The sequence below is a fragment of the Vigna radiata genome, unplaced genomic scaffold, assembly GCF_000741045.1.
Source record: "Vigna radiata var. radiata cultivar VC1973A unplaced genomic scaffold, Vradiata_ver6 scaffold_297, whole genome shotgun sequence".
Classification (NCBI taxonomy): domain Eukaryota; kingdom Viridiplantae; phylum Streptophyta; class Magnoliopsida; order Fabales; family Fabaceae; genus Vigna; species Vigna radiata.
The window spans coordinates 327,516-340,548 of NW_014542036.1; the positions used below are offsets into that span (position 1 = coordinate 327,516).

Below are 13,033 nucleotides of genomic sequence, written 5' to 3' on the forward strand. Positions count from 1 at the left end.
ATATATATATATATATATATATATATATATATATATATACCACTCAAGTTTTTAAATAAGAAATATCACTTCAAGTAGTAATTATAACTATAAGTAAACTATTTTATTCTAAAGTGAGATTAAGCAGCAAGGCATGCGATTACCTTTAGATTTCATAAACATTTTTTAAAGTAAAAAGTTAACTCTTTTTTAAATTATGTAAAATATATCTTAATTGCAAACACAATAATTCATGTTTTTTACTACTATTACTATTATTATTATTATCATTATTATTATTCTATCAATAATAATGATAAAAATCCAACGCACACGTGATATGGCTACGTCAGCTAGCACATTTTAAAAGAGAATTAATTATATTTGTTAGGACGGTACCTTATGTCCAATTATTGCATCCAAATAATTGGTCTTCTCTTTTCTTATTTTGAAATTAATATATATATAGACTACTTTAGCATTTGAATTATAGCAAATTAGTATTATTTTTTTATACCTAAATTTTAAGATAAATAAATAATTTAAATATATAAAATATATATTATAATTAATAATTGTAATAAAGAAATATTTTGGGCGTTTAATTTTATTTATATATGCATATGATATTATTTTAGATTATTAATACTTCTGTAATATAATATTGAAATTTAAGTTAACCTAAAGAATCTAAAACTAAAAGATTAAAAAAGAGTGTGACAGAAAAGCCCCTAGGAATATTATGCCCAAAAATCAAAATTTTCTCGTGAAAGAATAATGCTTAATGCATTTTTTAAATATAATTGTAATATAAGAGAGAGGTAGGAAGAGGAGGAGGAACGTTACTTCAATAATTTTATAAGAACACGTGAACAATCAAGGTGAGAATCACACCACAAAGCTATTATTAAAATTAAAAAACAAAAACAAAAGTATTTCACTTTAATTGAAATAAATAATTTTTCATGGAGATAAAACGTTGTGATATATTCTCTCTAAGGTACTAAAAGTCCAAAGTCGACGTGGACGTGGATATAACATGAAATGCTAAATAAAGTCGAATATGTCAAAAACAAAATGTATGCGCACGGAAATTATTGTAGAAAGAATAATAAAATTAAGGGCCATTTCTTAAAAAGAAAATATAACGTTTAGAGTTATTAGTATAATTTCTATAAATTATTACGCACACTATTGTTGACTTAGTAATTTCTATAAACGATTTTTAGTTAATTTATAGTATCATAGTGGGTCTAAACATTAAAAATTAATATATTTAGGGTTCACTAAATATTGTTTTTGAAATACTTATTACAAAAATAAGAAATTGTAATATATACATTTAAGAAATCATTATACTATTTTTTTTTGTTTTTGTTAGAGTTTTTAATGTTTTTTATTCTAATTAATTCTTTAAATAATACTCCTAAAACTATATATTCACGAATCTTTTGAATAACTAATACAAACTTATTTTTTATAGAAAATAATAATTATTAACATAAGAAAAAGATAGAAATAATTGATTTCACTTATATAAATGATAAGAAAGTGCAACTTGAGGATAAAACAAGAGACAAATGACAGGTGCGCATTAAGGTACCTATGTCACGTGGCGGGGACAAGTAGAGAGAGAGACATAGAGAGAGAAAAGGAACAAGAATATTCACAATTATTCCTGCTCTATAAATTCGTCATCCCAATGTCCAATGTCGTAGGAGGAGGAGTGTGTAGTGTTTCTTGTTTGAGACAAAAAGGGAGAGAAACATAAATTGTTTAGTTTTTTCTCATTCTTTTCATTCATGGCAGGCCCATTGAGACCTCAGATTGTGTTATTTGGTTCTTCCATAATTCAAATGAGCTTCGACAATGGTGGTTGGGGTGCCATTCTAGCTAACTTGTACGCCAGAAAGGTCCTTCTTTAATTCTCTTTCTCCTTCATCGTTTTTCCAAACTATATATACTTCCATGCCAGAAAACTCCATATTTTTCCAACTCTACTTTCTATGTTATGTTTTTCAGGCGGATATCGTCTTGCGTGGATACTCAGGTTGGAATTCAAGAAGGGCTTTGGAAGTTTTGGATGAAATTTTTCCTAAGGTACTGCAAAACGCCATGTTCACTTCAATGCCTAATCAGAAGAAAACTCAGTGTTTTTTTTTTTTTTGATAAATAATTAATTTTTTTATGTGGTCCTTAGTATTTAGAATACGAGATTTAATATTGTATAAATTGTTTGGTATATTTTTAGCTTTGATGTAATAAGAGAAGAAAAACAATAAGGAAAGAAAATAAGAGAGAGGGGGAGAGGAAAGAAGGAAGGTTTTCGTTTTGAAAAAACCTCATTCACATATTTTTTGAAAGTAAAAAATGATAATTAATTATTTTTTTTAGATATTATAATAAAACGTGTTTGATTTATTTTTTCCTTTTAATGAGCATTTGTTATTTTGTTGAACATAGGATGCTAGTGTGCAACCATCATTGGTGATTGTATACTTTGGTGGTAATGATTCTATCGATCCTCACCCATCTGGCCTTGGTCCCCATGTGCCCCTCCAAGAATATCTTGAAAACATGAGGAAGATTGCTAACCATATAAAGGTGATTAAAATCTAAAAAAAACTGTTCCATATCTTACATTCTCCTTTTATAAGGAAAATGATATTTTAACACTATTTTTTGACACCATTTTAACACTGCACACGTGTCAAATTGTGATTGAACGATTTCAAATTAAAAAAGTTGAGACAGCGGTATATTTGGAAAAGAAAAATCAAAGTTTGTTTTTTTAATTTCAAATCGTCCAACCACATTTTGACACGTGTGCATTGTCAAAATGGTGTCAAAAAATAGTGTTAAAATATCATTCTCCGTACTTGTAATATTTGATGGTGGAACGTTTGACACGTATCAAAATATGTTTTGTCAGAGTCTTTCGGATCATATTCGTGTCATATTTCTCACCTCTCCTCCGATTAATGAAGAACAGCTTCGCAGAAAGCTCAGGTACGTAATGGTCTATACCCCACATAAAGTGATTGTCTATACCTCACATGTTCTGTAATGAATCTTTGGGTGCACTGAATGCAGTGCAACGCAAACAGGAAGGAGCAATGAGTCATGTGGAGTATATGCAAACGCATTAATGGAGCTTTGTGAGGAAATGAATTTGAAGGCTATTAATCTCTGGTCTGCAATTCAGGCCAGGGAAGATTGGTTAGACGTTAGCTTCACGTAAGTATATTAATTACATTCTCTCAAAGTTTTTTTCTTTTTTCATTTGGCCACACAGAACTCAGGAAATATAATTTGTAAATGTTGGTTAGGGATGGAGTTCATCTGTCAGCAGAAGGAAGCAAGGTGGTAGTGAAGGAAATATTAAAGATTCTGAGGGAAGCAGATTGGAAAACCAGTTTGCATTGGATGTCAATGCCAACAGAATATGCAGAAGATTCACCATATTATCCTCCCACTCCTGATGGAACAAAAACCATTAATGTTTCTCACATTGTCTCCCGAAGGTGTTTGCAGTGGGATATATAACATATACAACCATGTTTATGTGTTTATTTTTCATGGAAGAGGCTCGTGATGTGTTGTTGTTGTGTTGTGTTGTGTCAGTGGAGCCATTGAAAGTGATATCTACCTACCCTTTACTTTGTGTGAGCGTTTTTATTATTCTATTGTAGTTTTCGTTCTGTAAAAATGTGTTCTTATTGTATTAATCAATTTAAAATTCGACTCAATTTCCTTCTCGTTTTAATTTCTTACAGTGTGGTGATATAGAAATATTAAAAGTAAAATAAAGAAATTTCGATCACTTTATTAGAATATAAAAAGATTATTATAATTTTAGTATCTTTGGTAGAAACCTTGAAAAGCAGTTAAGAATGTAGTGCTATTTAGTTAACGCAGTTAGTTTGTTCTTTGACAGCCAGCGTCATTTTCACAGTTAATAACACTGTCATGTGACAAAGACCAATAATTAGATAAAATAATGCATTTTGTATGTTAAGCGTGATAAGCCTTTTTACATATCTATATGTGCATGTATGAATGACAGGATCATGTGGTGGGTAGAAAGACCACTTGGTCACCTTGGAATACTCCGACTTCTCTTTTCCATGGTGTTATGGAGAACCTTAAATACACATATATTTATTAATTCTTCTTAAAACAAAATTTCATAATAGAATCTAACGTTCTCAGTTTTCACAAATATTTCTTGTTAAAACTTCATAAAAGAAGTATCAAAGATATTCAAAAGTAAAAATTTGATTGAGTCCGGCTTTATATTATCTGTCCAAATAATTCATTTTATCTCACTAAGTGTAAAAGAGTTTTTTAGGTCAAAATAAAAACAAGATAGAGGTTTATTTTCGTAAACTCTTGGATGAAAGAAAAAAGAGAAAATTTTTGTTGATATAGAGTTCTTCGATTTGATATAGTTGAGATCCTTAATTTAGAGGTGTAAGATTATATATAAATTAATCTTGCACTGTTATTTTATTTTGTATTTTTCTTTTTTTGTTTTATTTATTTGAAAGTGTCAGACCCCTTAAATTTCCCATGTTAGTGGTGTCACATCCATTTAATTCTCCGTTCAATGGGATCCGCGTGGCAGTAGGGAGAGTTTGAGTTTTCAGAAAGTGGAATCCAAGTGGCAGTGCATGGAGTACAAAATTCAGAAAGTGGAAGACAGGTGGCAGGCAGGGAGTGGACCGATCGATTTTTGGAGGTGGTATAAAAGCTGGGATTTTAAAATCTGACAACATTTTTCTATGCATGCAAGCTTCTTCCTCAATCTTCCAATCTCCATTTTTCTCCTCCTTCTCTCTAAAATATATAAAATTTCTCACCATTTTTCCTCTTCGATCATCAATCCGTTTCGGATTAAGTCTTTCTGGTGACAAGCTCTTTCAGTTGCACCGATCATATTCCAGTTTGAAGTGGTAAGAATCAGATTCTCTTTGTCATTTGAAGTTCTTCTTCTTCTTTGCATGCAAGTACCTTTTCAGCTTGCATGTGTTCACCAATTCACTCTCTAAATCCATTTTTGTCTATTTGATGAAATTTTGCATGCTTTTCACCGATCAGACTTATGGTTTGGAGGACATAGAAGTAGTTGTAGTAAAAGACTTAGAAGATAGCGGGATTTAGAGGTAAGGGAAGCTTATATAATTTAATTATGTTTATCTGTTATGAATGGTTGTATGCTTGAATGATGGTATGTTCATGACTTGGTTGATATTGGAATGTTACATGTTTGATTGTATGTTTTAATGTTTGATAAATTGTCATTAAAACTGGATAAGAATTTGGTAGCAATAAGGTTCAGTCGAAACTTTGTAGGATTCTACAACTTGATCAAGATCATGTATATAACCGTTCGGTATTTTCCTAGGACGTTCAGTCTTGATTGAATTATCTTCTGTAGGAGATTTTAGTTGATGATCGATCAGTCTTCTAAGGTTGTATTTATTTTACTAGTTAGTTTAGTCAATGGCATTCCAAACAAGTTAAGAAAGTTTCATTCTAGGTTTTAATATATATATATATATATATATATATATATATATATATATATATATATATATATATATCATTTGTGTAAAACGTTCAGTCATAAACTAAGCATTCAGTCATTTAAGTGATCGGTCTTATATTAATAAATTGTTGAGTGGTCGGTTTTGTACTAACACTCGATTTTGAAGTGCTCGGTCATAGACTAGCATTTTTATCATTTAAGTGCTCGGTCTTATATTAATAACATTTATTATTGATTGGCCGGTTTTGTATTGACACTCGGTTTTGAAGTGCTTGGTCATAGACTAGCATTTCACTCATTTAAGTGCTCGGTCTTAGACTAGCACTTAGTCTTTAAAGTACTCGGTTTTATATTAATACCATGTCCTTGGAAGAGTGTTCAGTCTTACACTACCACTTTATTTTCCAAAGAGTGTTCGGTCTTAAACTAGGACTCGGTTTCTTGAAGAGAACTTCTTGTAATTTAAATCATTCTGCTAAAGGTGTAAAGTACTCGGTTTAAGTTTCTATACGCTCGGTTTTAAATAGTTTTCGGATTTCTCTAGAGTTAACCAGTTGTTTGACCGTTCAGTCAATATTTCTGAGACTAAAATGTTTTTACTGTTTGGTCATTTTCCTAGGATATTGTATCCCTTCTTTCAAAGTCTTACTCATGATGATTGTTTTACCATATGGTTCAGTTTGATTGTTTGAAGTATAAGTATGATGGTAAATTATGAATTTGATTATATGGTTATGTAAGAGAATTCCAAGGAGGAATGTCTCATGGTTGGTGATAATTTGTAAAATATGAACGTGGTCAGATTCTGCTGTTGTTTTGTTCCTGATATTCCGTGATTACGCCTTCTCATGTTGAGGAGGGTAATTCATGTGTGGGAATGACAGGAGGTCCGCGATCATAAGACCAGATGATCGTTTTAGGACTAACCTCGGGTGGCAGCTGTTGAGTGTATCCCAGTTACTACACCACACCGGGTGCTAGAAACGTCGAGCTACACAGTTCATACAATATGAATATTTGATGTTGAGTGGTAAAGTATGAATATGGTCAGCTTTGTATTGGTGTTCATCCTGATATTCTAATGCTCACTAGAGAGAGTGATGCATATGGTGAAAATGGCAGGAGACTCTAGCCTGGGCGGTGTGTACATCCTTGACCTAAGGTGTTTTAACGGGCTAACCTCGTGTGTCAAGCTCAATGGTTATCCATGATGCGGTAATACTGATGGTTTATTCCAGGTTACCACCCACGGGTGCAAGAACGACCATAGCTACATATTCATACAGTCCGGACAGAGTAAAAGTGGTCGGTCTTAATGTTTGATGCATTCGGTTTATTGTATGAAATGCATTATATGATGATTGTATAAGTGAATATGTTTATATTACTTATTTTACCTCTGTTTAGTTGATATGTTTAATTAGACTAATTAAATTACATAAGCTTATCCTTATATTTCCTGTCATGTTTGTATTACCCGTTTGATAATTGCTCGTTCGGTCGTTCTCTTCACTGCAATGATCATCCAATGGATGTGAGCAGATGATGGTGTTGAAGATTCATTGGAGGAAGCTTTGCAAGTCGATCAACCTGCTGTTAGTATAGGACTGTTCGATCCATAGGCTAGCTTTTAAGGATAGGTTTAGATTAGAACCTGTTCGGTTTACCTAGTGTTGAATAACCGTTCGGTCTAAATGACAAAATTGTATAAGACTCTTAATTCTTGTACCGTTTAAGTTTTTATGGATATTTCATATATTCTTATTCGGTAAAAATTTTCTATTCATTCACTGTTCTATTATATTATTATTGATAACTCTTGGATTTAAGTATAGTTTAAGACTATATTTATTGGGATGTTACATAAAGTATTATTGCTTTAATATATCAACTAGTTATAGATATTTTTTGTATTTTTTATTTGACTCTCTTATACTTATATTTAATTTTAGTGAAACTTAATTTAGTGGCTTCTACCTATAAGTTTTTACATCTCACATTAAGAGAGTTTTTATGTTAAAAATATTAGTGTTATCTTATTATAATTATTGTTGTCATTTTATGTTATTGTTATTTTTTTTTATAGATTCTTGTTAGATTGTGATAATTATTTTCAATATATATATATATATATATATATATATATATATATATATATATATATATATATATATATATATATATATATATATATATATATATATATATAATCCAAAAATATATATAGTATACCACATACTTATATAAACTTAACAACTAAAAATTATAATTAATTTATAATTCAAATTCAATCTTATATCTCCTGATAAGTAGATTTGTTACAACTTATTGCTTCGTGGACAATTTATATTAAACATATCCATTAAAGACTAATACCTAATTTAGCAAAAATCATTTTAGTAATATAACATTAAAAAGTTAGGTGGTTATTTGCATCATGATTTCACACTACACAAGAATCTCTTTTACTTTCTTATAACTTAATTTAAGTGATTTAGATTATTAACGAAGTTAAAAAGATACATCTCGTTTTGTTAATTAACTCATTTGCTTAATATCACAACTCAATTATAGATTCTTATAATTAAGAAATTATTAAGATCAACATCTTCAGCTTACAGAATGCACAATTTCCTTCGTAAAGATTCCAATTATCTATCTAAAACTTCAATTTATAAAAACAATTCCTCAACATATTTTACATCACCAAGAAAATTTTATTTTGCAACTAATTCATGAAAAGACAACTAACTTTACAAAAAAAATTAAATAAAGCCCAATTTCATTACAAGGAAAAAAAATGAAATTATCAAAGTGCAAAGTCCTTTCATAATAAAAAAATATGTTGATAAAAAAAAATTCACAGAAAAGTGAAAATCGAAAATTTGTTGATAACACACTTATCGATAACCAATGGTTAGAACAAATTTGTTGATAATTACTGATAACTATATATTTGTTGATAATTATTCATCAATAATTGTTGACGAATATATATTTATTAATAATTTTGTAATTTATTTTCTTTTTCATTTCTCTTCTTTTGGTTCTCGTCCTCCTTTTCACTTAATCCTTTTTTATATCAATTTTATTGATAAATTATTAAAAAAAATTAAATTATTAATGGTTTTATGGACAAATTTTACCATGAATGGTATAACAAAACAAAATGAAGAAAATTTTAACCTTCATTTTACATATAGATTTTATCGATGAAGTATGCTCTATGTAAGGATATATATATATATATATATATAAGAAGAATTCTTGTAAGATTGCTTCACAACATATAGAGGTTAAACATTGCCAATAAAACTAATAACACTTACACTATTGTGCACTTATAAGTTGTTTAAACTTCAATTATTTGAAGTATTGATCCTTATGTATTTATATACCATCTTCATGATATAATTAATTGTCTTTAGATACAATACTACAAAAATGGGTTTTGTCATTAGTTACTTTCGACCTTTGATGTCAGTTTAAACTACGTCTTAGTCGGAGATATCAATTTGAAGTTAGGCTAAAAAAGTGACGTCGAATGACGTTGGTATGACGTTGGTCCTCAGGAAAACCGACGTCCAATGACGAATGTCATAAGGGAATCTGACGTCCTAGTATGCTGAGCGGCAGTACTCGCACTGTTGAGTGTCAACCCTTACCATAATTGACGTCATCCCTTACCATAACTGACGTCAATTGACGCTTGTTAATTGTAGTTCTTTTTAATAGTTTGTTTTTTCTCACAATTTTACTAAACCTGAAAAGCATAATACCATCATAGTTTGAGTATTTAATGTTTTCAATGTTGGAAAACAGGTAGACTTCTTTTTACACCAAGAGGGGGGGGGGTGAATTGGTGTTTTATCAAAAACAAAATCTTTTCGCAATCTTGAAAACAAAGTATTAAAATTTTCAAACTTTCTTGAAATGCAAGCAATGAAAATTTGTATGCAGCAGTGAAGGGATAGAGAAAATCAAACATTGGTTTTCATACTGGTTCGACCAACAATGCCTACATCCAATGTCCTTCCAACCCAGGAAGCAAATGCACTTTAATGGTTGCGGTTTTTACAANAAGGAATTTATAGAAGACCTCCACGTCAAAAATAAAAATCTCCTCTCTAACCCTTAAGCAAAATATAGGCAACAAAAACCAGCAAGACTTGCAGCAAGATGTCCCCTCTCCTGCAATCTGCCAACCACCACTTCGAACAATCCTCAAAGTGAACCAGACTCCACGAGTCTATCCTAGAGTTGGCAAAAAAACCCGTACCCGCGGATATCTGCAGTTAAAATCTGCTTCGGGTATTTAGTACCCACGGGTAAGAGGTACCCGCAGGTAGCGGGTATTTTAATACCCGTTTTTAACGGGTTGGGTTCGGGTATTACACTATCCGTTCCTGCGAGTACCCGTTACCCGTTTGAAAAATAAAATTACAAATCCATGAAAACAAAAATATAGGAAAAAAGACCTTAGTTGAGGCCCAAATAAAGATAGGGGTCCGCTTATGAAGTTCAAGGTGCATCCAGAAATGATGAGCCTAAGCCCAATAAAGAATTTGGTGTACATGTGAAGTTTAGATGTGCAGTTGACATTTGATGGTCTAGGCCCAAGGCCTCTTTCGTTCTCCAAATTAGAACTACATTAGGGTTTCTTCTACATTCTCTTCTCCAACGTGCCAAACCAAATGAGCAACCCCAGGTTTCCTCGTCGGATATTTTCCATCACCAACAGCCCCTGTCGTTGACATTGGTGTCCATCGCGACCTCGCTGACCTCCACGCCGCTCAGACCCTCTGTCATCCTTCATTGACGCTCTTGCTCCCATCCATGGTGTCCCGTTCTTCCTCCTTCACGCGTGAACTTCTTCCTTCCATCTTTGGATCGACCGCTCACATTCTGCCACCAAAGGCCGCCAGATGCGACTCCTTTCACCAATCAAAATAAAATCACTAGCGACGGTGATTGACACAGGAGGAGGAGATTAGACCTTCTGACTCTGATTGCTGGGTTGCGAGGCGGCGACAAAGCGGTTAGAGGTGAAAGAGGAGGCCGTCATCTCCATATTTGCTTAAGTGAAGATGGTTCTTGCTTTGTTATATTTTTTTACAGATCTGGTGGAATTTGGTGTTCTTAGCGATGTTTAGGGTTTGCTGGAGGAAGTTGCCATGGAGAACTTCTCTAGTTCTAGAAAGAAAAGAAATTTAGGGTTTGCTGCTTCTGAAAACCTAAAAATGTAGGGTTTGTTGCTTCTCAAATTTGGGCGTCCAATTCTGTTTTTAAAAATTATGTTTTTTTTTTTAATTTAATTTGGATCTTTTTAGAAAAGTCATAAAATAATTTTTTTTTAAATATTTACGGGTTAAAAACGGGTATTCGCGGGTTGAAAAAATCCGTGGTGTTTTTTATACGGGTATCCAACGAGTAGCGGGGCAAGTAACAGGTATGGGTCGGGTTCGGGTATCACACCATCCGTGCCCGACCCAACCCGTTGCCATCCCTAGTTTATCCCCTGTAATCACAACAGGTCCATAATAACAGTCTTCAAGGATGCCAATCCAAAATCTTGATCAACCAGAAACACCTTCACTGTGTAGAATATGATCAAGCAATGTGTGCGTAGTCAGTCTCCCTTTTGAATCTCTTTCAAGAAAGATCACCACCGTCTTCTTGGAGAATTCTTGGAGCTCTAGAAACCAGATATATCAATCTGAAACATAAATGAAATTGTTAGATCATCAAAAGTCTCTAAACAGATTCGTGATCAGACTATTTATAGTTTTCTGTTTTACAGACAGTCTCTTAGTCGAATATGTTACTAATACAGTTGACTGAGTTATAACAGTTATAACAGTTTAGTCTAACTGGTATCATACAATCAACCAAAATAAAAACTCATTTAATACAGTTAACCAATCAATCAATGCTCAACTAACTTTTGAAAATATAGCCGTTATAGTGCAAGAGCATATCAGAATTTCAAAACAGATAACTAATACAGTCGAATATGTGGCGCACATAGTTGACTTCAACATGTTAAAACATTTTGAAATTCTTTCCTTCTCAAAATCTCACAAAGCACTGATTCTCAAAATCTGTACAAAGATTTTAGCATAGTCGAATCTATTAATAATGGAGTCGACTGTACTACTTCTTTGTCACACAATTATAAGTTCATAAAAGTGCTTATGGTTTTCATACTTTAAAACATGTGCAATGCATCCAGAAAAGATGTAAATAGTACAAGCTTAATATATATGTATTCACACATCAATACGACATATAAACATGTTCAACAGATATATCAATCAATCAACATAAGAACATGTAACACAACAACAACATATGCGTGTTATTAAGCAATGTGTTGTCATCATAAAAAAACTAGAGTGATATAAATATTGTGTTGTCAACAATCTCAACATTCAAAACACAATTTCAAGTTTAAAATATGAACTAATCAAAACTAAAAGTGAAAACTAAAGTTGTCAAAACTAAAAGTATTAAAACTAAACCAATATATGTCTTCAAGAAAAAAACAATTGTTGCTATGGTGGATATATGGCTTAAATCCTTAATTGGTCCCCATGTTAAGAGGAAATTTTTAGTTTAGTACCCTCTTTTAAAAGTGTATAAATTGGGTCCCCATGTTTTTCAATTTGTATCAATTTAGTCCTATCCGTTAAGTTCCTTCTAACGGCGTTAAATGTTAAATGATGTGGCAAATAACTTATCTGTCATGGCAAAACGATATTTTGTGGCTAAGACATGTATGAAAAAACATTTCATTACAATATATGAAAGGCTTAAATGGTTGCCCTAAGACATTGATGTCGAAGGTTTGAAGGTCCTTAGGTGAAGGAGCTAAGGTGAAGGAGGTGAGCTGAGGTGGGGTGCCCTAACTTGTGGAAGTTTTGTTGTTTTCTTCCGAGGTGAAGGAGGTGAGCTAAGGTAGGGTGCCCTTCGCTGTTTCGTTCTTGTGAGGTGGGTGCCCTAACGCTAACGTTGTTGTTTTCTGTGTTTGTGGTTAATTTTTGGGATTTGGGGTTGTTTTGTTGGTGTGGACGAAGCATTATTGCTTCAATGTCAATGAATCACTCTTCGTCTTGCTCATGAAGGAGCTGTCGGGGTGCTTCATCAAAAGGAATGGTTGGCAGCCCAATATGCTATTGTGGAGAGCTAGCCGTATTGAGAGTCTAAAAAACTACTAAGAACGACAACAAGGCTTTTTGGGGCTGCCCTAATTACAAGGTTCTTTCCCTTCCTTGTGTTTTTATTTTGGGGTACAATTATTTTGGTCTTCATGAGATGTTATTGGTTTGATGTTTTGTACAGCGGAATCGAAATGAAGAAGTACGAGGATGCAATTTCTTCAAATGACGCACTGAAGATAATGTAGATGAAAGGGATACTACAATTGGATGGAAAAGAGAAAAATTATTAACTTGGAAAAATCAGTTTTGGTTTATGAAAAAAGGGAGAAGGTCTTAATCTGGA

The 13,033-nt window shown here is 32.3% G+C and overlaps 1 protein-coding gene across 1 annotated transcript; it reads left to right on the forward strand.

The window, feature by feature from the left end:
* The first annotated feature begins 1,676 nt into the window (after positions 1-1,676).
* Positions 1,677-3,742, forward strand: LOC106779040 (GDSL esterase/lipase CPRD49). The gene is made up of 6 exons (XM_014667066.2): positions 1,677-1,892; positions 2,002-2,079; positions 2,443-2,583; positions 2,912-2,988; positions 3,073-3,216; positions 3,309-3,742. The coding sequence occupies exons 1-6, from the start codon at positions 1,782-1,784 to the stop codon at positions 3,523-3,525; spliced, it is 768 nt and encodes a 255-aa protein (XP_014522552.1). The 5' UTR covers positions 1,677-1,781; the 3' UTR covers positions 3,526-3,742.
* Positions 3,743-13,033: the final 9,291 nt, after the last annotated feature.

Excerpts from the sequence above, each read along its gene's own strand:
- LOC106779040 (XM_014667066.2), top strand. The coding sequence starts at position 1,782 with ATGGCAGGCCCATTGAGACCTCAGATTGTGTTATTTGGTTCTTCCATA. Across the intron at positions 1,893-2,001 it reads CTAACTTGTACGCCAGAAAG|GCGGATATCGTCTTGCGTGG; the intron begins GTCCTTCTTTAA and ends TATGTTTTTCAG. Across the intron at positions 2,989-3,072 it reads CAGCTTCGCAGAAAGCTCAG|TGCAACGCAAACAGGAAGGA; the intron begins GTACGTAATGGT and ends CACTGAATGCAG.